General features: G+C 49.2%; 1 protein-coding gene across 1 annotated transcript in view; it reads right to left on the minus strand.

Annotated features, from left to right (window-relative positions):
* The window catches only part of KCNQ3 (potassium channel, voltage gated KQT-like subfamily Q, member 3), a 52,383-nt gene that overhangs the window by 19,305 nt on the left and 9,820 nt on the right, over positions 1-23,258 (minus strand). Inside the window, 4 exon segments of the mRNA XM_015409736.1 lie at positions 13,294-13,317; positions 14,660-14,754; positions 20,718-20,813; positions 22,680-22,790. Coding sequence (XP_015265222.1) covers positions 13,294-13,317; positions 14,660-14,754; positions 20,718-20,813; positions 22,680-22,790 — 326 coding nt within the window.

The following is a 23,258-nucleotide window of genomic DNA, read 5'->3' on the forward strand; positions in this document are numbered from 1 at the left end:
GACGTTTCCGTGGTCATGTGGCCGGCATGACTAAACACCGAGGCGCACGGAACGCTGTTCCCTTCCCACCGAAGTGGTACCTATTTATCTACTTGCAATTTCTTGCTTTCGAACTGCTAGCTTGGCAGGAGCTGGAACTAGAGACGGGCGCTCACACTGTCATGCGGCACACTCGGGTCTTGAACTGCTGAACTACTGACCTTCCACAGCCTGCAGTTCAGCGTCTTAACCACTTGAGCCACCGCAGCTCTATACCTCCAAGGAATACCAGGGTCATAATGTGGAGGCAAGCAATGGCAAACCACCTCTCAATGTCTCTTGCCTTGAAAACCCCACCAGGGGTCGCCATACGTCGGCTGTGACATGACGGTACTTGACACCACCAAAAAAATTGGTATAGTCAACAAAAAGGAACAACCCTGACCCATCCAAATCTGGGGGTTCAGGAAGTCACGATCCCTGTATCCTGCTGCAATGTTAGAGCAATGAAGGCTTCCCAGAGATGCAGCTTTCCTGGTGACTTAGGCTGCCAACTCTGGGTTGGGAGATTCCTGGAGATTTGGGGGGGGGGGGGGAGCTTGGGGGGGGAGGGTTTGGGTGGGAGTACAGCCTGTCCTCGGAAGCTGCCATTTCCTCCAGGAGCAGTGGTCTCTGTCGCCTGGAGATCCGTTGTGATTCTGGGAGGACTCAAGCCCCTGCCTGGAGGTTGGTGACCCCACTGTCGACTCACATATAGACAGGGGCTTGGTGTTGAGGGCTCAGTGTGTGCCCCTAAGTAGACTGAATCTGAGAATACTAAATCTCCTTTGGCAATTTGCTCCTTTTCTCTGTGGGCCTCAAACTGAGCCAGGGAAACAGTCCAACTAGTCCAGTACTAGCTGGTGGCAGCTCTCCAAGGACTCAGGCCAAGAATTTTCCCACCTGACCGACCTAAGTTGTTTTTCAGTGGAGGACAACGGGAATTGAACCTGTTATACCCATACACACACATGGCTGTGACATGACGGTACTTGACACCACCACAAAAATTGGTATAGTCAACAAAAAGGACCAACCCTGACCCATCCAAATCTGGAGGTTCAGGAGGTCACGATCCCTGTATCCTGCTGCAATGTCAGAGCAATGAAGGCTTCCCAGAGATGCCGCTTTCCTGGTGACCTAGGCTGCCAACTCTGGGTTGGGAGATTCCTGGAGATTTGGGGGGGTGGCGCTTGGGGGAAGTCTGGGCTTTGGGGGAAGGGAGGGAGCGAGGCTGGGATGCGAGGCCGAGGTCCACACTCCAAAGCGGCCATTTCGTGGGCAGGAACTGATCTCTGTAGCCTGGAGGTGAAGCTGCCATTTCCTCCAGGAGCAGTGGTCTCTGTCGCCTGGAGATCCGTTGTGATTCTGGGAGGACTGAAGCCCCTGCCTGGAGGTTGGCGACCCTACTGTCGACTCACATATCGACAGGGGCTTGGTGTTTGAGGGCTCAGTGTGTGCCCCAAAGTAGACTGAATCTGAGAATACTAAATCTCCTTTGGCAATTTTCTCCTTTTCTCTGTGGGCCTCAAACTGAGCCAGGGAAACAGTCCAACTAGTCCAGTACTAGCTGGTGGCAGCTCTCCAAGGACTCAGGCCAAGAATTTTCCCACCTGACCGACCTAAGTTGTTTTTCAGTGGAGGACAACGGGAATTGAACCGTACACTGATTGCAACCGGCACCTATACCGTTGCAAACACTGCGTCTGAACGCACCCACTGTGTCACACTAGGTGTCTGTTTTTGTAGCCACGTTAACATGGAGGTTTCGTGAGACCCCGTGGAGCTTTCTTCAGTGGGCGGGTCACACAAGCATGTTCTTCATGAGAACAATTTCTTCTACGACTTGAATCACAGCCCACCACAAGACAAAGGTGTGGTCACACCTCTTTCTCAGCTCCTAACACCAGTCCTGAAATGAAGGTAATGGACCTCAGTCTCTCGATGTGGTACGTCAGCCATTCCAAGTAAGGGACAGCGAAATAGCCATCAAGAAATGTAGCATGGGTCGGAACGGACGGCTTTCCGACATATCCCAGACTGATGAAATGGCAAGTCTGGTGCACACATGGTACAGCCAAATTCTGCTCAGGAAGAAGAAATGGCCATTAACATTAAGTATAATCAGGTTTATCAACCCCCCAACTGGGGGTGGGGGATCACCCACCACTAGCCACGGCCGAATTCTGCTCAGGAAGCAGAAATGGCCATTAACATAAAGTATAATCAGGCTTACCCACCCCCCACTGGGGGTGGGGGATCACCCACCACTAGCAGGTGCTTTCCTGCTGCCACTCAGGGGGATGGGGGGAGACCAGGGGGAAGGCAGCAGCAACCTGGATGGGGGATGCCTGGGAGTAGGCCCATAGCCAGGATTTTTTTAGTTGGATGGCACTTAAATTCCTTAGGGGGCACTGGCTAATCTAACTGAAGGAATACCCAGCTTCTTCCCCCGCATCTGCCACCGGTTGGGGGCCCTGGGCTGGATGGGAAGTTGTTGGCCTTGCCAGTAATTAGGGGGGCTTAGCTCCGAGATGCCACACTGTAGCTATGGGCTTGCCTGGAATGCTCTGATATCTGGGTATAACTCGACGATTAAACCATAGAGTTTTGCCCAAATGCCAGAGCATTCCTGGCAATGTGCTTATGTCCTGATGTCATTTCCAGGTGCACAGGGACTGATGTCAGCATGTCGCTGACAAGCCCCTCCCCCCAGTTAAGTCATCCATTGGTTGCCAGGGAGACCCAGCAACCCTAAGTAGTAGAAGAAGATGATATTGGATTTATACCCCGCCCTTCACTCGGAGTCTCAGAGCGGCTTAGAAACTCCTTTCCCTTGCCCTCCCCACACCCTGTGAGGTAGGTGGGGCTGTGAGATACCTTTCCAGAACTGTCCTTGAGAGAACAGCTCTGACAGAACTATGGCTTGCCCAAGGTCATCCAGCAGCTGCAAGTGGAGGAGTGGGGAATCAAACCTGGTTCTCCCAGATCAGAGTCCATGCACTTAACCGCTGCACCAGACTGGCTCTCACACCAAACTGGCTATGTACAAACATCACCACATCAGGCCCTCTGTGGTCTTATACTGTGGTACAGAAGATAAGCCTACCCTGGTTATTTCACTCAGGGCCTTCAAAATGGCCTATTTCCCCAAACATGGTGGCTATTCATCAGTCCTACAAAGGGCGAGGGGCTGTCTAAAAGGCAGTCTAGTGGCTTGCCAAGATGTTTTGCTTGTAATGTCACCCTCTTGCACAGTCTCAGGAAGGCAGGGGAAAAAATGAGTTCTCCTGTGTCCCCAATAGGCCACCGTACATCACTGGCTCGATAGGTCCAAACCTACCTGATATTGTAGCTGACATCTTACATTCCCACAGCGAAAGAAGAATTAAATTTCAAAATCAATTGCCACATTTTGTTCTAGACAATTTCTTGCCTTAAGTTTTTTGTGGTGGTGGTGGTAGTAGTGAACTACTGTAGTAAAAATTACCAAAATGAAAAAAAAGAGAGTAAGAATGGCAGGCAAAAGACAGCATGCAGCATAGAGGACTCAGCTGTTACTCAGATGCATGTACCTAAGTTTTCGGGTGACGCTGGATCCAAAGAATGCTTCCCTACTAAACAAGACATTACTGCAAATTGAAAAAAAGACGTCAACGTGAGCGGTTAATGTTCATTTGTGTGGAACAATCAAAACTACGGAAACAGGACTGGTGGACAAATTCACTTCCTTCATCCACCTTTCCGTTCTCCAGAAGAAAAGCAAAATGTACTAACATTTTTACAGATATGTCATTATTTACACTGCTATTGATTATTATTATTAGAAACTACAGCGAGTTAAACGAAAGAACAACTCTAAATAAACTACACACATTTAAAAAATACATCTGGGAGAGATACCGCATTAGAGTAGCAGGTACCAAATTGTTTTATTGTGGCATTCGTGAGCAAACTTCATCATGTGGCATCCGAAATCATAAAGAAGCCCTGATAATAAAGACAAACCATATCATCGCTGCGTCCCCACTCCCACAGAAGCATCATAACACAACAGGAAGAGGAAACTGTTTTCTGGGTCACATGACCATTTGTTAAATACAGTGATGTCACTTTGAGTTGCCCTCACTGTATGACAACCGGTCACATGACTATGCTGACAGGGTTTCCTGTCACAGCGAATCACGTTCCCATTTGACCCATTTTTTTGGAATTCTTCCCATGACCTAGTAAGTTGCAGGTTGGAGATGGGAGATACAATCCCATGAAGGTCTATTTGGAAGCATGCCTCATTCCATTCAGTGGGGCTAATTCCCATGTAAGTATGTGTAGGACAAAGCAGTGTATGTGATTTGATTAATAAGTGTTCGAGCTAATATGAATCTGTTGAATAGAATTCCACCAAATGCATCAGAACTCACCCTGACTCGGACAGAAGAAGAAATTGGATTTATACCCCGCCATTTCCTTGGAGTCTTAGAGTGGCTTACAATCGCCTTCCCTTCCTCTCCTCACAACAGACACCCTGTGAGGTAGGTGGGGCTGAGAGAGCTCTTTCGAGAACTGTTCTTGAGAGAACAGCTCTGAGAGAACTGTGGCTTGCCCAAGGTCAACCATTCAGAGATGAGTCCTACAAACAGGCCCTAGATCCCATTGGAAAAGAACTGGATGTATTAATAAGTACTCATAGGAATAATCCATATTACCATTACCACATGGTAGCTTTCACGTGGCCATGGTACAAACAGAAGCAATGACATATCATGTCCACTTAGCATGGGGATCACCCTCATCGTATAATGCTTTTACACCGGTGCCAGCCACCCCCAGAAATGAGTGCAACTGGCATGAAAATTCCCCGTGCCATGGGGTGTTGTCCATGAAGGAAGAGCTTTCCCACACATTCCACCTTCCACACTGAGCCATTGCTATAGGGAAGTACCTACTACAGCTTCCTCTTGGGAGGCCATAACATAAGAACTAGCACTCTGTAATGCTCAGAAAAGGAACCTCAGGCACAGAGATTCAACTGAAGCATGACTCATGATGACCCTTGGTCAATGTGGAACAGTCCTTCATCAAGTGCATGGATACGTTTCCAGACAAACTGTCTCAGCTCAGTCAAAATGTTTACTGAACGTCAAAGGCAGGGGGAGGTTCCCTGAGTGTTTGCTGTGTGTAGCTTGCAGGGGGTCCATTCTATACACTTTTCAACTTGCGCCTGACATTTCCCCCAAAAGCACTTTCCTGGAGGCATCTTCTTTGGGGGGCCATAACTCAGACCCCCCAGGTCCAATCTACACATTACTTGGAGAGCATGTGGGGAACATCAGGGGGAGGTCCCATGCATGTCTGATGTCTCCTAGCTTGCAGAGGATCTGTTCTATTCACTCCTGAACCTGCCTGTCATTTCCCCAGAAAGTACTTTCCTGGGGGCACCTTCTTTGGGGGGGCCCCATGAATTCAATACTCATCAAACTTGGAAGGGCTATTAGAGGAGAGCAAGCCGGAGATCCCCCGTGAGTGGGGTGCCTCTAGCACACCAAGGGGCCATTCTACTTCATCACAAAGCTCATGAACCGAACCAGTTCATTTGGCACCGAAAAGTTCGTGAAGGTTCGTGGCTCACAAACCAGGCACACCACAAACCACGAACAGAAATGAACCGCATTTTCCCGGTTCGTGCCCATCCCTACTGGTAAAACCATAGAGTTCCTGGTGGTACCTAGCACTACCCAACATCACTTCTGGGTTTTCCCCAGAAAAGACATTGTGACTCATAGGACACCAACTTTAAAAACAAAATTCTCCTGCCACAGCTCAGAGTAGAGGCAGGCAACAAAGGCTGCTGGCAGGACACCTTCAGCCATGGCAGAAAGCCTGAAAGCCCTACTTTTTCTGCCGTCTGTTGAAGACAGCCCAATGAGGAAGGTACCAATGCTCCACAGGGGCTAGGCTGACTCCCAGCTGTTGGTGGTACCGCTTCCTGGATCCGCATCAGAGGATGAGTCCGCATCAGAGGATGAGTCTAAGACATCCTGCTGAGGCCAACTTGCACCAAGATGCAGAGCAGAGAAAGACAATGGGGGCATCCTTCTTGAGGCAACAAAGTACCCGGAGCCAGCCCTGACTGTGCATCATTTGCCTTTGGGAGTGCAACATGAAATATGACTGCGCAAATGTTAGGGACACCATCTGGGTAGTGCCAGAGTGTCAAGACCCGACCCCGCTGCAGGCTCCAAACCCTGGGGTTGTCAGGCAGCAATTTGTCTGAACAAGATCAGCTAGATCTTCAAGAACCTAGTTTTAGGTGGGCAGCCATGTTCGTCTGTAGTAGCGAGATAAAATTTGAGCCCGGTAGCATTTTGATGACCAACAACATTTCCCAGGAGATAGATCAAGATGGGTAGCCATGTTTGTCTGCCTGTAGCAGTAGAAAAGAGCAAGCGTCCAGTGGCACCTTAAAGACGAGCAAAATTTGTGGCAGGTTATGAGCTTTTGTGAGTCACAGCTCACTTCTTCAGATACTTCAGGACTTGCTCCTGGACTCTTGCACTTTTCTAACATCCCCCTGGGTACAAGCTTTCATGAGTCAAAGCTCTCTTTGTCAGATACCACCTGAAATCACACCACATGGATAAAATAAGCTTTGATTCATGAAAACTTATACCATGGAAAATGTTGTTGGTCTTTAAGGGGCTGCTGGAGTCCCATTTTGTCCTTCAAGAACTGGGTGTCAAAACACCAGGAAAAGGACCCCTTTGTCCCACAGCTTTGTAGCTATTTTCTTTTCTTTTCCCTTCTTCAGTTTAGTTCTTAGAAGGCTGCGGGCTCCCTCTAACTACTGGAGATCACAGACCAAAACTGTTTCTTAAAAGCAGCAAGCAGGTACATTTCTGTTAACAAGGCTATCCTGTTAGCAGAAATGCTACCTGATTATGTTGAAAGAAAGCATCATATTAATTTGTGCTGAATCCATATCTGGGCAAGAAGAGCACTATGTACTAAAGTGCATTTAATCATCTGGAAAGACCGCAAGAGGATGACCACACGACTAGAACACTGACACTTTCTATTATCTTAACCAAATACAAAAGATTGACGCTGACAGGTTGCCTGCGGGATCCATTTGGCATTATATGCATTGGACGTTACAAAATCATTTACTCCTAGAATCTCTTCTTATTAGGCTTGGATACATTTTGTGGTAAGAAGTTGTTTGCACTGGTGACAAGTAGGGATGTGCATTCGGTCCGGATGAACCAAAGAAAACCCCTGAATAATGCCTCTTCGGCATTATTCGGGCAGGCCGAAAGCTGAATCATTCCACTTTGGTAACTGAAGGGCAAGCTAAGCAGTGTTAATGCAAATCAAGACTGAGGACAAAAGGTGATTTGTGAAAATGAAGGGCCAAAATAAGCATTACAGGGGTGGATTCGTGTGCTTTTATATACTCGTCTATCAGTTCACATCTAACATTAGGGTTGTGGTATATACCTCCTTTAAGAAAAACAGAATATGCAAGCGGAGCAAAATCCTGCACCCTCTTCTTCCTTACCTCATGGCTTTCTGTCGCTTTAAGGATTTTTCTCCCAACCTGCCTCTGACACTGGAAGTGAGATTGTCTGGAAGAAGCAACAGAGTCGAGGGGAGAAGCAGGGTTTACCTCCCCTCACCTGCAGACTCCATTTCTGTTAACAGAGCCTCTGATTGGATGTGGACGGATAGGTATATGTGCCTAAATACAAGCGGATTTCTCCCATCATGTTTACTTGGCCGATATTCCAAATCCTGATGGTGCCTGGTGTAGTTCTGCCCCTACAGCCAACCAGGCCCAGATGGAAGCCCACCTAGGGACTCCATGAACACCACCCTATGACTTGGTCTAGACAAAAGCACTGCACGATTAAGCAGCTCCTGGAGTGTTCCAGTTCACACTGCAAGTGGAGTGCTGAATAACTGAATACCTCCCCGCAAGAAAAGAACCATTGCACATAGAAGACTCCTTGCACATAGATTACAGGGTGCAGGGCCTGTAAAACATAACATAAGAACATAAGAGACGCGGTTGAGGTGGCGGATGCTCAGCCATCTCAGCCTCCCCTACTCATAACATCTGCTTCAGTGCCTTCCGATGCTATTTTACTCCACGAACGTCAACAGGGCACTGTAGTAGAATGGGGTGCGGTTAATGATCATCTGACTAATGTCCTGAAGGAGGCAACATGGACTGCCTTGCAGTTGTTCGTTTTAGTTGCCATCTTGTTCCAATTGTTCTAAAGCGTAAATTTAATTTAAGTTTGGTTTTTAGACAATCTGTTTTAATGTTAGCGTGTTTCTTATATGTTGTAAGCGCCCTGAGCCACCTCGCGGGGTAGGGCGGGATAGAAGTCTAAATAAATAAATAAATACACAAATAAATAAAAAATAGAAAACTAGAAGCCAAGGAGAAGCCTAGGGAAAAAAACTAGAAGCCTAATCCTCTCCCAGATGGGCACGTTTTCTGTATTCAAGGAGTACTTTTATACAGTGGATCCTTCAAATATTGCAGATACGACCATACAATCGGAAGTGATTTTATCCGGGAACAATGTTTCTATGCTGTGAGCGGTTCTTCTGGAAAATTGGCCTTCAGCCCATTGGTTGGGACCTCGCATGGGTCATGAAGATCCCTCTGGCTGGTTAACAGTGCTTCTAGAGGATCGCTTTTTCCTCTGCCTTTCTTCATATGTATACAGAGAAGGGTAGCCAGATAGCAAGGTGAGGTCACTCAGTGGTGGAGAAAATTCCTTGCAAGAACAAGCAGGTTCAGCAACCCCCTCCCAAGCTATCCTTTGAGTCTCACTCCCTGCTCCCCCATCTCTTCACTCTGTCCACTATCCATACCCAGAAGAGAAGAGATTGGATTTATACCCCGCACTCCAGTATCTAAAGGAGTCTCAGAGCGGTTTACGAACTCCTTTCCCTTCCTTTCCCCACAACAGATACCTTGTGAGGTAGGTGGGGCCGAGAGAGCTCTCTCGAGAACTGCTAGTGAGGGAAGAGCTCTGAACGAACTTGTAACTGACCCAGGGTCACACCAGCAGCTGCACGTGGAGGAGCGGGGAATCAAACCCGGTTCTCCCAGATTAGAGTCTGCACTCCTAACCACTGCACCAAACTGGCTCTCACTTTCAGAAGTCAGTCTTCGAATGCTCCATGCCCATGAATACACTCAGAGCTCCACTCCTCCAGAAAAGCTGACCATTCGTGGAGGGGGGTTCCAGACGGCTAACATAGGATGGGAGCATTCGACTGTCAGGCAATGGCCAAGCCACATCAGGGGGAGAAAGAAGGGAAGAGAGAACTTTTTGTAAGAAGTGGGGCTCTGCACCGGAAGCACACACAGAGCTTTGGGGGACTGGTGTGGATTGGGGCTGGCCGAAGTGGGCTTGTGCTGACCTGGATGGCTCAGGCTAGCCAGCCTCCTCAGACCTTGGAAGCTAAGCAGGGGCAGCCATGGTTAGTACTTGGACGGGAGACCACCAAGGCAGTCCGAGGTAGCAACGCAGAGGCTGGCAATGGTACATCCTATGGGAAGGCCCAGGCTAGCCTAGTCTCATCAGATCTTGGAAGCTAAGCTGGATTTGGCCCTGGTTAGTACTTGGACGGGAGACCACCAAGGCAGTCCGAGGTAGCAACGCAGAGGCTGGCAATGGTACATCCTATGGGAAGGCCCAGGCTAGCCTAGTCTCATCAGATCTTGGAAGCTAAGCTGGATTTGGCCCTGGTTAGTACTTGGACGGGAGACCACCAAGGCAGTCCGAGGTAGCAACGCAGAGGCTGGCAATGGTACATCCTATGGGAAGGCCCAGGCTAGCCTAGTCTCATCAGATCTTGGAAGCTAAGCTGGATTTGGCCCTGGTTAGTACTTGGACGGGAGACCACCAAGGCAGTCCGAGGTAGCAACGCAGAGGCTGGCAATGGTACATCCTATGGGAAGGCCCAGGCTAGCCTAGTCTCATCAGATCTTGGAAGCTAAGCTGGATTTGGCCCTGGTTAGTACTTGGACGGGAGACCACCAAGGCAGTCCGAGGTAGCAACGCAGAGGCTGGCAATGGTACATCCTATGGGAAGGCCCAGGCTAGCCTAGTCTCATCAGATCTTGGAAGCTAAGCTGGATTTGGCCCTGGTTAGTACTTGGACGGGAGACCACCAAGGCAGTCCGAGGTAGCAACGCAGAGGCTGGCAATGGTACATCCTATGGGAAGGCCCAGGCTAGCCTAGTCTCATCAGATCTTGGAAGCTAAGCTGGATTTGGCCCTGGTTAGTACTTGGACGGGAGACCACCAAGGCAGTCCGAGGTAGCAACGCAGAGGCTGGCAATGGTACATCCTATGGGAAGGCCCAGGCTAGCCTAGTCTCATCAGATCTTGGAAGCTAAGCTGGATTTGGCCCTGGTTAGTACTTGGACGGGAGACCACCAAGGCAGTCCGAGGTAGCAACGCAGAGGCTGGCAATGGTACATCCTATGGGAAGGCCCAGGCTAGCCTAGTCTCATCAGATCTTGGAAGCTAAGCTGGATTTGGCCCTGGTTAGTACTTGGACGGGAGACCACCAAGGCAGTCCGAGGTAGCAACGCAGAGGCTGGCAATGGTACATCCTATGGGAAGGCCCAGGCTAGCCTAGTCTCATCAGATCTTGGAAGCTAAGCTGGATTTGGCCCTGGTTAGTACTTGGACGGGAGACCACCAAGGCAGTCCGAGGTAGCAACGCAGAGGCTGGCAATGGTACATCCTATGGGAAGGCCCAGGCTAGCCTAGTCTCATCAGATCTTGGAAGCTAAGCTGGATTTGGCCCTGGTTAGTACTTGGACGGGAGACCACCAAGGCAGTCCGAGGTAGCAACGCAGAGGCTGGCAATGGTACATCCTATGGGAAGGCCCAGGCTAGCCTAGTCTCATCAGATCTTGGAAGCTAAGCTGGATTTGGCCCTGGTTAGTACTTGGACGGGAGACCACCAAGGCAGTCCGAGGTAGCAACGCAGAGGCTGGCAATGGTACATCCTATGGGAAGGCCCAGGCTAGCCTAGTCTCATCAGATCTTGGAAGCTAAGCTGGATTTGGCCCTGGTTAGTACTTGGACGGGAGACCACCAAGGCAGTCCGAGGTAGCAACGCAGAGGCTGGCAATGGTACATCCTATGGGAAGGCCCAGGCTAGCCTAGTCTCATCAGATCTTGGAAGCTAAGCTGGATTTGGCCCTGGTTAGTACTTGGACGGGAGACCACCAAGGCAGTCCGAGGTAGCAACGCAGAGGCTGGCAATGGTACATCCTATGGGAAGGCCCAGGCTAGCCTAGTCTCATCAGATCTTGGAAGCTAAGCTGGATTTGGCCCTGGTTAGTACTTGGACGGGAGACCACCAAGGCAGTCCGAGGTAGCAACGCAGAGGCTGGCAATGGTACATCCTATGGGAAGGCCCAGGCTAGCCTAGTCTCATCAGATCTTGGAAGCTAAGCTGGATTTGGCCCTGGTTAGTACTTGGACGGGAGACCACCAAGGCAGTCCGAGGTAGCAACGCAGAGGCTGGCAATGGTACATCCTATGGGAAGGCCCAGGCTAGCCTAGTCTCATCAGATCTTGGAAGCTAAGCTGGATTTGGCCCTGGTTAGTACTTGGACGGGAGACCACCAAGGCAGTCCGAGGTAGCAACGCAGAGGCTGGCAATGGTACATCCTATGGGAAGGCCCAGGCTAGCCTAGTCTCATCAGATCTTGGAAGCTAAGCTGGATTTGGCCCTGGTTAGTACTTGGACGGGAGACCACCAAGGCAGTCCGAGGTAGCAACGCAGAGGCTGGCAATGGTACATCCTATGGGAAGGCCCAGGCTAGCCTAGTCTCATCAGATCTTGGAAGCTAAGCTGGATTTGGCCCTGGTTAGTACTTGGACGGGAGACCACCAAGGCAGTCCGAGGTAGCAACGCAGAGGCTGGCAATGGTACATCCTATGGGAAGGCCCAGGCTAGCCTAGTCTCATCAGATCTTGGAAGCTAAGCTGGATTTGGCCCTGGTTAGTACTTGGACGGTAGACCACCAAGGACGTCCAAGGTCACCCTGCAGAGGCAGACAGTGGCAAACCCCTATGGAGTTGCCATAAGTTGGCTGCAACTTGATGGCACAAGCTGGGCTTGATTGGGGCGTGCTGGGCAGAAGCTGAAAGAGAGAAAGCAAGGTAGAGTTTTCAGCATGGGATGGGTGCGTTGAAGGTGCTGGAAAACTTGGAAAGGCCACTGATCTAGGATACCTTGGACTTCCCAAGAAGAACACTAAAGAGTGATTAACACATGGAATTCACTGCCACAGGAGGTGGTGGCGGCGACAAGCATGGATGGCTTCAAGAGGGAATTGGATAAACATATGGAGCAGAGATCCATCAGGGGCTATGAGTCACAAGATATAAAAAGGAACTCTGGGTCTGGGGCAAGTGATGCTCTGTATTCTTGGTGCTGGGAGGGGAGAATAGTGGGAGGGCTTCTAGTGTCCTGGCCCCACTGCTGGAGCTCCTGGTGGCACCTGGTATTTTTGGCCACTGTGTGACAGAGTGTTGGACAGGATGGGCCATTGGTCTGATCCAACATTGGCTTCTCTCATGTTCTTATAGACGGAACCCTCTGTCTGGGGCAAGTGATGCTCTGTCTTCTTGGTGCTTGGGGGGGGGGCAACAGTGGGAGGGCTTCTAGTGTCCTGGCCCCACTGCTGGAGCTCCTGAAGGCACCTGGTATTTTTGGCCACTGCGTGACAGAGTGTTGGACAGGATGGGCCATCGGTCTGATCCAACATTGGCGTCTCTTATGTTCTTAAGTGACAGAATGATCATTTAGGCTACTTAATTTCTCTCTGTGAACAATGGCAAAATCAATTACACCTGATTTTTTTCACAGGGTTGATCCGTTTAAGTGTTATTAGCACCACTTAATTCACTCAAGCCTGCACAGATACTGAATTAAGCCCATTCCGATCTCACAGATCAGAGGCATCGCTTGGACTTTGGTGAGCAATGCATCATTAGGATACTTCCGGCAAAAAAGCTAAATGCTAATCCGTGATTATCCCATCGAGAGAGTCTTGTTTCCCCCTCATCATTAGAAGAAGACACATTAGAAAGATGAACGAAGAATGCAGCTGAAGCAATTAGCCTGTATCTACAAGGCAGAGTTTGCAGACTGTATTTGCGTGCCTCTGACCGAACGCACAATGAATGGCGTGACATGGAGCAGCGGAGGATGTTAATTACATACCTGGAACCGTCCACCTGGTCTTTCCTTTTTGGGAAAATGGGAAGCAGTAAGAGAGAAAGAAAGCAAGGAGAAAGGGAGTGTGTGTTAACTTCAGCCAGACAGGGCAGTCAATCATGGGGCAGCGTTCTTTGACTGTTCATCTCCTAGCTACGAAAAAGACTCCTTTTGTTTCCCCCGAGCCCCTTTTAGACCACAAATTGGCAACGGGGTGGACTCATCAGCAAGAATGAGGCAGACCCTTTGAGTGGCAAATGAAGGGGGATCCAATAAAAGAAAGCCCTTTGCATATTATTGCAAAGCTGAAGAAGAGCTAATTGTTACCCGATTGAGTGGTACATTTTTATTTTCTTCCAACAAATGTCCGGGAGGACCAATTTGCTTTCCTGCCTTGGACATAAAAATGTTGAGAACGGCCCCAGCTGGCTAAATGTGCACTCCAAACCCAAAGCAGTTTTAGACAAACATCACCTTTATGGATTTCCCCTAGGGAAAACGGGGGGAAGTCGAATGTGATGAGCGTCCAGGACAGGAAGAAGCACTTGTGACCCAGGGGTCTGGGACCAGACTTGAACTCAGTGCCAGAATTCCATTACTGGAAATGAAAATGTGTAATTTGGCCCTAAAGGCAGCAGCTAGAAAGTGTCTGAACCAAGAGGAAGGTGGGGGGGGGGAGAGAGATAGACAGACTGATAGATGATGGATGGATAGATAGATTAGATAGATAGATTAGACAGACAGGCAGGCAGGCAGATAGATGATGGATGGATGGATGGATGGATGGATGGATGGATAGGTGGATGGATGGATGGATAGGTGGATGATGGATGGACGGACAAACAGATGGATAGAATAGATAGACAAATTAGATAGATAGATGATAGATTAGACAGACAGACAGATAGATGATGGGTGGATGGATGGATAGATTAGATAGATAGGAAGGCAGGCAGGCAGGCAGATAGATAATGGATGGATAGGTAGATGGATAGATGGATGGATGGATATTGATGGACAGACAGACAGATGATCGGTGGATAGATTAGATAGATTAGGCAGACAGACGGACGGACAGACAGACAAATAGATAAAAATTTGATGCTATGGAAAGGGGATAAAGTCTTCCCTATGTGCCATTTCCCCTATTAGAAATCCAGCTAATTTTAGCCCTAATCAAGGTTAAATACAGTACCCCATATCATGCCTGGGGAGGGGGGGGGAATTGGACCTGCTGCCCTTCCAGCCACTCCGTGCCCTTTTTGGTAAAGCTGACTCCACCCGCTATCTCCTGCTTCTCGCGTTCGACTTGGATAGGAGGGAGTGGTTGAGCTGTACGAAGCAGGGGGACTTCTCTGGGCTGGAGACTTGCCTGAAATACGGGAATGATATGATTGATTCATAAAACCTCCAAGTGGCGACGAGGTCCAGCCTGTTAGGATTCGTAGCATAGTACCTCCAGGCAGCCTAAGGAACAGAAGAGAAACGACACGATCAGCAGGGAAGGAGGGCGATTGGTTTTGCTAGATGTCCAAGCAAATGCATTGGGGTTCACCCTGTTTCTAGACTTCCACTGAAAAGTTCAAAGACACAACATGTTTGGACCAGGAACTCCTTTGAATATTAGGCGACACACCCCTAATGTAGCCAACCCTCCAAGAGCTTACAGTAGCCCCTGTAAGAAGAGCTCTGTATGCTCTTGGAGGATTGGCTACATTAGGGGTGTGTGGCCTAATATTCAAAGGAGTTCCTGCTACAAAAAGAGCCCTGGATGGGAGGCCACCAAAGATGTCCAGAGTGGCAATAGCAAACCACCTCTGAATGTCTCTTGCCTTGAAGAATAGAAGAGTTGAAGAAGAGTAGGTTTTTCTACCTTGTGTTTTTGTACTTTAAGGAGTCCCAAAGCAGCTTACACTCTCCTTCCCTTCCTCTCCCCACAATAATACCTTTCGATTTATTGATCGCTCATCCTGCAGAGCTGCTGGCTCTGAGCGATTTACAATTAGTCAAGTTTTCACATGGGACTAACAATGATTCATAGGGTAAGGGAGGACAACATATAATTCTTTCAATCGCACACTTTTGCAGCTGACGGGGATTTTGTTCAGCTGTAAGCTTCAGGCGTGTTCCGGGCGGCATTCACTTTCGGCTTGGCTGGATGACATCAGTTCTTCCTGGGCTGCTTTGAGTCGTAGTGCTGCACTGCCACCGCCTGGCCGGATTGGCCCATCACAGGCTTCTTAATGCTGAAGAGGTCTTTTTTCCAGGCTTCCGAGCTTACGAACTGGACCGTCCATTTGCCGGCTAACACCTCCCCCACGGGGGTTTAGTATGCCCACCCTCTCTAAGGAGTGGTACCCATTTTATCTACTCACCGAAGCTTTCGAACCGCTGGGTGGACGGCGAGCTGGGGACAAGGCTGGTAGCTCACACCAGCGCGGGCTAGAACTGACAGCAGCTCTGTTCAGTTCACTAGAGGATGTTAACTAGAGGATAAATCCTCTGTGCCACAGCTCCCCAACAGGCACCTTATGAGGTAGGTGGGGCTGAGAGAGCTCAGACAGAACTGTTCTTGAGAGAACAGCTCTGAGAGAACTGTGACTGATCCAAGGTCACCCAGCTGGCTGCATGTGGAGGAGTGGGGAATCAAACCCGGCTCTCCAGATTAGAGTCCGCTGCTCTTAACCACTACATCACTACAGGGTCCTCAACTTGATGGCATTTTCCACCAGAACCAGGGTGATTGGGGGCAGGAAATGTATATGCCATGCTAAGCATGTGACAATTTATCGCTGGCTCGGCTAGAGACCGACAGGTATTCTTTTTTGTATTCTGTTTTATATGAGCTGGGGGCCCGCGGGAACTTGCAGGAGAAGGACCTAGATGGAACCCCTCCAGCAATCTTGTCAGGCTAGCCCAATCTAATCAGATCTCAGAAGCTAAGCAGGGTCGGCCCTGACTAGTATTTTGATGGGAGACCGTCAAGGAATACCAGGGCTGTGATGCAGAGACAGGCAATGGCAAACCACCTCTGAACATCTCTTGCCTTGAAAACCCCACTAGTGGTCACCATAATTCATCTGCAACTTGACAGCAGTTTCCACTGTCACCAACATTCCCCTCTGAATGACTTTCAACTGCCCTCAGTGCTGCTTGCCTCCTAGAGTATGCTCAGTCCTCCTTTTTGGTCTGTTTTTACTTTTGGTTGATTTGCATCACCATTTTTCCTTTTCTTTTTTGCATTTCTGGGGAGGCTGGGGAATTTCTGGGGAATGATATCTTTTGATGGTTGGCATGGATGCCAGCCCCTTAATAATTCTATCTGTCTGTCTTTCTGTCTGTCTGTCTAGTGGTAGTTCCGCTCTGTTCTGCTCTGGTTAGGCCTCACCTGGAGTCCTGTGTCCAGTTCTGGGCACCACATTTGAGGAAGGATGTTGACAAGCTCAAGCGTGTCCAGAAGAGGGCAACCAGGATGGTGAGAGGGTTGGGATCCAAGTCTTACGAGGAAAGGCTGAAAGAGTTGGGTATGTTTAGCCTGGGAAAGAGAAGGCTTAGAGGGGACATGATTGCAGTCTTCAACTATCTGAAGGGCTGCCATGTAGAAGATGGAGCAGATGTATTCTCTCTTGCTCCGGATTGCAAGACTAGATCTAATGGGTGGAAATTACAAGGGAGTCGTTACCGGCTAAATATCAGGAGAAACTTCCTAACTGTAAGAGTGGTTGAGCAGTAGAATAGTCTGCCCTGGGAGGTGGTGGATGCTCCTTCGCTGGACGTTTTCAAGAGGAGGCTGGACGACCGTCTTTCGGGTATGTTGTAGGGCTATCTTTCGGCTATGCTCCTGCAGAGTGCAGGGGGTTGGACTAGATGACCCGCAAGGTCTCTTCCAACTCTAATATTCTATCTATCTATCTATCTATCTATCTATCTATCTATCTATCTATCTACCTACCTACCTACCTACCTACCTACCTACCTACCTATCATCTATCTGGATTTTGCTATGTGTGTGTGAGAGCCGTCAAGTCATGGCTGACTTATGGTGACCCCGCAGGGTTTTCAAGGCAAGAGATGTTCAGAGATGGTTTGCCATAGCCTGCCTCCATGGCATGACCTTGGGCTTCCTTGGAGGTCTCCCATCCAAATACAAGCCAGGGCCGACCCTGCTTAGCTTCTGAGATCTGATGAGATCAGGCTATCCTGGGCTATCCAGGTCAGGGATGATTCCTCTATAACCCTGTAGAAAAGGACAGCACAACCTCGGGGGGGGGGGCGGGGAAAACAGGGACTGACAAATTGTTTCTCTCTGGCAGGAGATGCCGATGCAAATGAATTAATACCCCACTTTGCATGTTTCCCCAGGCTCAGCAGTCACCGGAAAGAGAGTCAGCGGAGTTGTTCAGAACCTGGCCAGTGGTTGTAACAATTAAATCCACACATCTAATTAGTGCTGCAGCAGAAACGTAGAATTATAACCATTTCCCACTTAATGGTCTTTATTTGTGCATTACGGGAATTTATAGTCTGGCTGGACGACGTGTGCGTGCCAGCTAAGATCTTTCCAGCCAAATAATGTGCATTTGCTTTCTAAGAGCTGGGCGACTGCACGCAGGTTTTGTGGCACGGGTCTGTTTCAACGATAAACCGGGGTCTGGCCTGTACCACTCCTAGGGTTGCCAGCTCCGGGTTTGGAAATACCTGGGGATTTTAGGGGTGGAGACCAAAGAGGGCGGGGTTTGTGGAGGGGAGGACTGCAGTGGGGTAGAATGCCACAGAGCCCGTCTTCCAAAGCAGACATTTTCTCTAGGTGAACTGATCTCTGTCACCTGAGATCAATTGTAATCCCGGGAGATCTCCAGCCACCACCTGGAAGTTGGCAACCACACCCACAGGTGAAGGAGGCACTGCATGATTCTACACTCCTCCCAACCGGAAAAAATCGCTTTACATGGAAAATGAAATGTCAAGGGGAAGGAAGCTGGGCTAGAACTCTTCTTTCCGACCTGCCAGGATGCTTCTTCCCATGTGTTGCATTCTTCATAGGGCAGGCATCAGCATACCCTGAGGTAGGGCATTTGCCAAGGCCCCAGGCTTCTGGTGGGGCCCACCGCCATTTTGCCCATGTCCCTGCCCAGCCTTTGGCCTGTTTGTCCTCCCCCCCCCATTCTCTGTTTGACACTTCACCACCAATGCTCCCTCTAAGCTGTGGAGTCTTGTGAGCAAAAATTCTACTTTGTGAGCTGCTGGCATTAAAATTGTGAGCGAGGGATTTGGCTATTGCGTCAATTAGTTTGCTCTGGAGCCCCATCCTTCCTGAGCTGAGACAGAAATGTAAGAGCCGGAGGCTAAAAAACTGAGCTAGCTCACACTAACTCATCTTAGAGGGAACACTGTTCACCACCCGTGGGCCCTGCCACATGGGCCTGCCAGGAACTCCTTTGCATATTAGGCCACACCCCCTAATGCAGCCAATCCTCCAAGAGCTTACAGAGCTCTTCTTACAGGAGCTACTGTAAGCTCTTGGAGGATTGGCTACATTAGGGGTGTGTCACTTAATATGCAAATGATTACCTGCTACAAAAAGAGCCCTGCGCCGGTGCCATTGGAGAAAGGGCTTAAGGGAGGGTTTGTGGGGGGAAGAAGAAGGACGTTTAGGCAGCTGGCTGGGCAGGAAAAGAGGTGTCGGTGGTGGCAGGCAGAGAGGAGGCGGCCCCTGGGCCACGAGCCAGTTGGTGTAGTGAGCCAGTCTGGTGTGGCGGTGGTTTGGTGTAGTGTTGTGAGCCAGTTTGGTGTCGTGGTCAAGTGCGCGGACTCTAATCTGGGAGAACCGGGCTTGATTCCCCCCTCCTCCACATGCAGCTGCTGGATGACCTTGGACAAGCCGTAGTTCTGATAAGAGCTGTTCGTGAAAAAAGAGCAGTTTCTGTCAAGAGCTCTCTCAGCCTCACCTACCTCACAGGGTGTCTGTTGTGGGGAGGGGAAGGGAAAGGAGTTTGTAAGCTGCTCTGAGACTCTGAGTGAAGGGCAGGGTATAAATCCAATCTTCTCCTCCTCTCCTCCTCCTCTCTGCCCAGGGCCCATCAAAACCTGTAACCTTCCCAGCTTGTGGGCAGACCCAGAAAGGTCCGGAGGACTTTGTAATGTGTCATTAGGCATAAAGGCCTACATCTTGTAGCCTGGCTCCACAATGAGCTATCCATGGTCCTGACCTCTTGCTGAAAACCATGGACTCCTAGCCATGCTTTGTCAGCACACTCCTGAAGGTTTTGACCTCCAATAAGAGGTGGCACAAGCCCCAGAGGGAAGGGAAAGTATTTAAAGTTAAAATACCTTCCCTCCGCTGGGGAGGCGCACCACAGCTGCTTGCCTCTGCAGTGAAGAAAAGGCATTTCAACTTTAAATACCTCCCCTTCCCTCTGGGGCTTGTGCCGCCTACACAGCATGACTCCCTAGCGAAGCAGAAGTATTTAAACTTTGAATACCTTCACTTTCCTCTGTGGTGTGACTCCCCACAGTGGTGGCACAAGTCCAAGAGGGAATGGGAGGTATTTAAATTAAAAATACATTCCCTTCATTCACCGAGCCGTGTCGCAGCATGGCTCAGTGAGTAAAAATCTACATTATACTCTATGGGGACGGTCCCCATAAGATATAACGGATACGAATAATTCGGGTTTCCGAATATTGACCCGAATACCAGTGGAATACCGATACCACAACTCCTCCCCTAAATAAGACGTGCAGACTCATAATTCTCTAACTCTGATTTAAGGGAGTTCCATACAAAAGGAGAACCATCAGTGTTGGAAGGGCGATTAGGAATGGGGCTGTGCCTCTGAGGAAAAGGCTCTGCTTGGCATGCAGAAGGTCCCAGGTTCAATCCCCGGTATCTCCAGTTAAAAAGGACCAGGCAGTAGGTGATGTGAAAGATCTCTCAGCCTGAGACCCTGGAGAGCTGCTGCCAGTCTGAGTAGACAATACTGATCTTGATGGACCAGGGGTCTGATTCAGTAGAAGGCAGCTTCAGGTGTGTTCAATGGGCCACTTGCAGGTCTCAGCCTTATCCCTTTCTGGAACCAATCCTACATAGATAGTCCATTAACAGCAACAGTAGCTGATTAAGGTTGCTATCCTAAGCACAAGTTTTTAGAAAGAAGCGCCTTTGTCATTAACGGGATCTCATTCTAAATCTACCTTTTTAGACCACAGATGTCTTTTGTGGTTGAGTTTCTTTAAATACGAAAGGGTTTCCGGTGTTCTGCTACAGCATTCAATGAATGTGTAGTTCATTCTCTAACAAATGAACTATCTGTGGACACAGAAACAGTTCCCTTATGGTTGTTCCACTGAGCAGTTAGCTCCCATGGATTTCAGAGGATCACAGATCAAGCGTCTTCCCAGCACACAAGGAAGCAGCAGAGAGTCCAAACCTGTATGAGTTCTGCAGCTGGCTTTCGTCTCTTCTCAAAGTGCTTCTGGCGATGCTGTTCCTGCACTTTCAAAGCTAGGCCTGAACCCAAAATGCCCTGGAAGCAAAAAAGGGGAAATCGGGAACATCAAAACAAGATCAGATGCAAGATCATTTGTGGATAGGCAGGGGGTTGTTATTTGAATGGAAGCAGAAGCTCCTCTTGCCCAGCAGGGGTCAGCCTTGTCCAGGTGGGGAAGGGAAAGGAAACCAAGAAGACATGTTAAGACTAGGCCCAATCATGGTGCCCTCTTGGCTGCTGGGGAGGTTACAGCCCCGTGACTCTCACCAGTGAAAGTTCGTGGAAGTCTACCACGATGGTGGAAGTTCGTGGAAGTCTAGCACAATGGTGGAAGTTCATGGAAGTCTACCACAATGGTGGAGGTTCATGGAAGTCTACCACAATGGTGGAAGTTCATGGAAGTCTACCACAATGGTGGAAGTTCATGGAAATCCACTATTTCTACATATGTGTGCTGTATCTCATAGTTTCCCCCTTTCCTCCAGCTCCAGTCACAACTGGAGTTTCCCTTTCCACAGACAAGTGTTTTCCATAATATTTTAACACAATCCAGGAGGATTTGTTTGGCAGTAGTCATCAAAGACAGAGGGAGTTATTTCTTCACATAAGAAGTCCATGAAGCTACCTTCTACCGAAGTAGACCACTGGTCCATCATGGTTAGTATTGTATATTCTGACTGGCAGAAGTCTCCAGGGTCTCAGGCAGAGGTCTTTCATATCACCCACTACCTTTTTAACTACACATGCCGGGGATTGAACCTGGGACCTCCTGTAGGTAAAGCAGGTGCTCTACCCCTGAGCAACAGCCCCACCCCATGCACAATGAACCTTGTCACACAACCCTTTGATGCCAACCATCACATGGCTTTCTACCAATAATTAGATAAGCTAATGGATAACGGTTCTATCTATAGCAATGATAGATAATGGGGCTTCAATGTTTAGTGGCAGTATACCTTTAACCTGCAGCCACTTGTTGGTCACCATCATGCTTTTCTTGTGCGCTTCCCAAGGGACCTAGCTGACCTCCAAAGAGCTCAGAGCAACACATGCAAGGTTAGAACGTCTTCATAACACCTACCAGAGAGAGGACTCTTAAGCGGGTCTACTCTAAATCCTACTCAGGTCGATTCCATGGGGCTTACTCCCGGGAAAGCAAGACTGCATGGTAAGAAATGTGGATGGACCTAAGGCCACCCTTTGAGCTTTACAATGGATCCGGGGATTGTATATGACATCTCCCTATGAGAAAAGGCTGAGGACTCTGCAGCTTTTCTGTTTAGAAAAGGGATGACTAGGGGGGGGGCATGGCAGAGGCTTATAACATTATGCACAGGGTGGAGAGAGTGGGCAAAGAGAACTTTTTCTCCTTCTCCCAAAATACTAGAACTCAAGGGCATCCAATGAAGCTGATGGGCAGTAGGGTTCAGGACGGACAAAAGGAAATACTAGATAGATTAGATAGATTCGTGGAGGTTAGATCTATCAGTGGCTACTAGCCGTTGTGACTAAAGAGAACCTCCACATTCGGAGGCAGTCAGCCTCTGAATACCAGTGGAAGGAGTCAACGTCAGGGGAAGATCTTGGCCTCTCTGCCCTGTTGTTGGCCCTCCAGAGGAACTGGTTGGCCACTGTGTGAGACAGGCTACTGGACCAGATGGACCACTGGTCTGATCCAGCACGGGTCTTCTTCTGTTCTAATGAAAGCCTCAGCCTCTATGCCCTATTGTTGGTTATGCAGAGGAACTGGTTGGCCACTGTGTGAAAAAGGATGCTGGACTAGATGGACCACTGGTCTGATCCAGTAGGGCTCTTCTAAAGTTCTTATGTTCCCTACCCCAAAGCCTCCCATTTCAACTGCTCCATCCCACCAGCCCTCATGAGGTCACCAACAGGACTTACGGCTGGAAGAGCAAAAAACGAAACTCCAATAAGAGAGAAAGTTGCTGCGATCAGGCGTCCTTCCCATGTTTTGGGGGTCTTATCACCATAGCCGATGGTTGCCAGCGTAATCTGTGGGAGGAACATTTGGGACAGTCTGTAAAAAGGCGACCCAAATGGACAAAGAGAATGACAACTTGTACAGCCAGATTTCCACTCCCAGGATAGCCCAGAATACCATCAGATCCCGGAAGCTAAGCAAGGTTGGTCTTGGCTAGTATTTCGAAGAGCGACCTCCAAAAACTACCAGAAGTGTGACGCAGAGGCAGGCAACAGCAAACCACCTCTGAATCGTCTCTTGTCTTAAAAACAAGTCTAGCTCGCCACCTAGTGGTGCACAATGCTAAAAGAGCTAGAACTTCTGGCCGCCAGACAATCTTAGGATCTCCTGGCTATTCTACACACATCGTCTATTGCCTTAAAAACAAGTCTAGCTCGCCACCTAGTGGTGCACAATGCTAAAAGAGCTAGAACTTCTGGCCGCCAGACAATCTTAGGATCTCCTGGCTATTCTACACACAGTGCCATACATTAATTATT

Source organism: Gekko japonicus, unplaced genomic scaffold, assembly GCF_001447785.1.
Source record: "Gekko japonicus isolate JY-2015 unplaced genomic scaffold, Gekko_japonicus_V1.1 scaffold5014, whole genome shotgun sequence".
NCBI lineage: Eukaryota > Metazoa > Chordata > Lepidosauria > Squamata > Gekkonidae > Gekko > Gekko japonicus.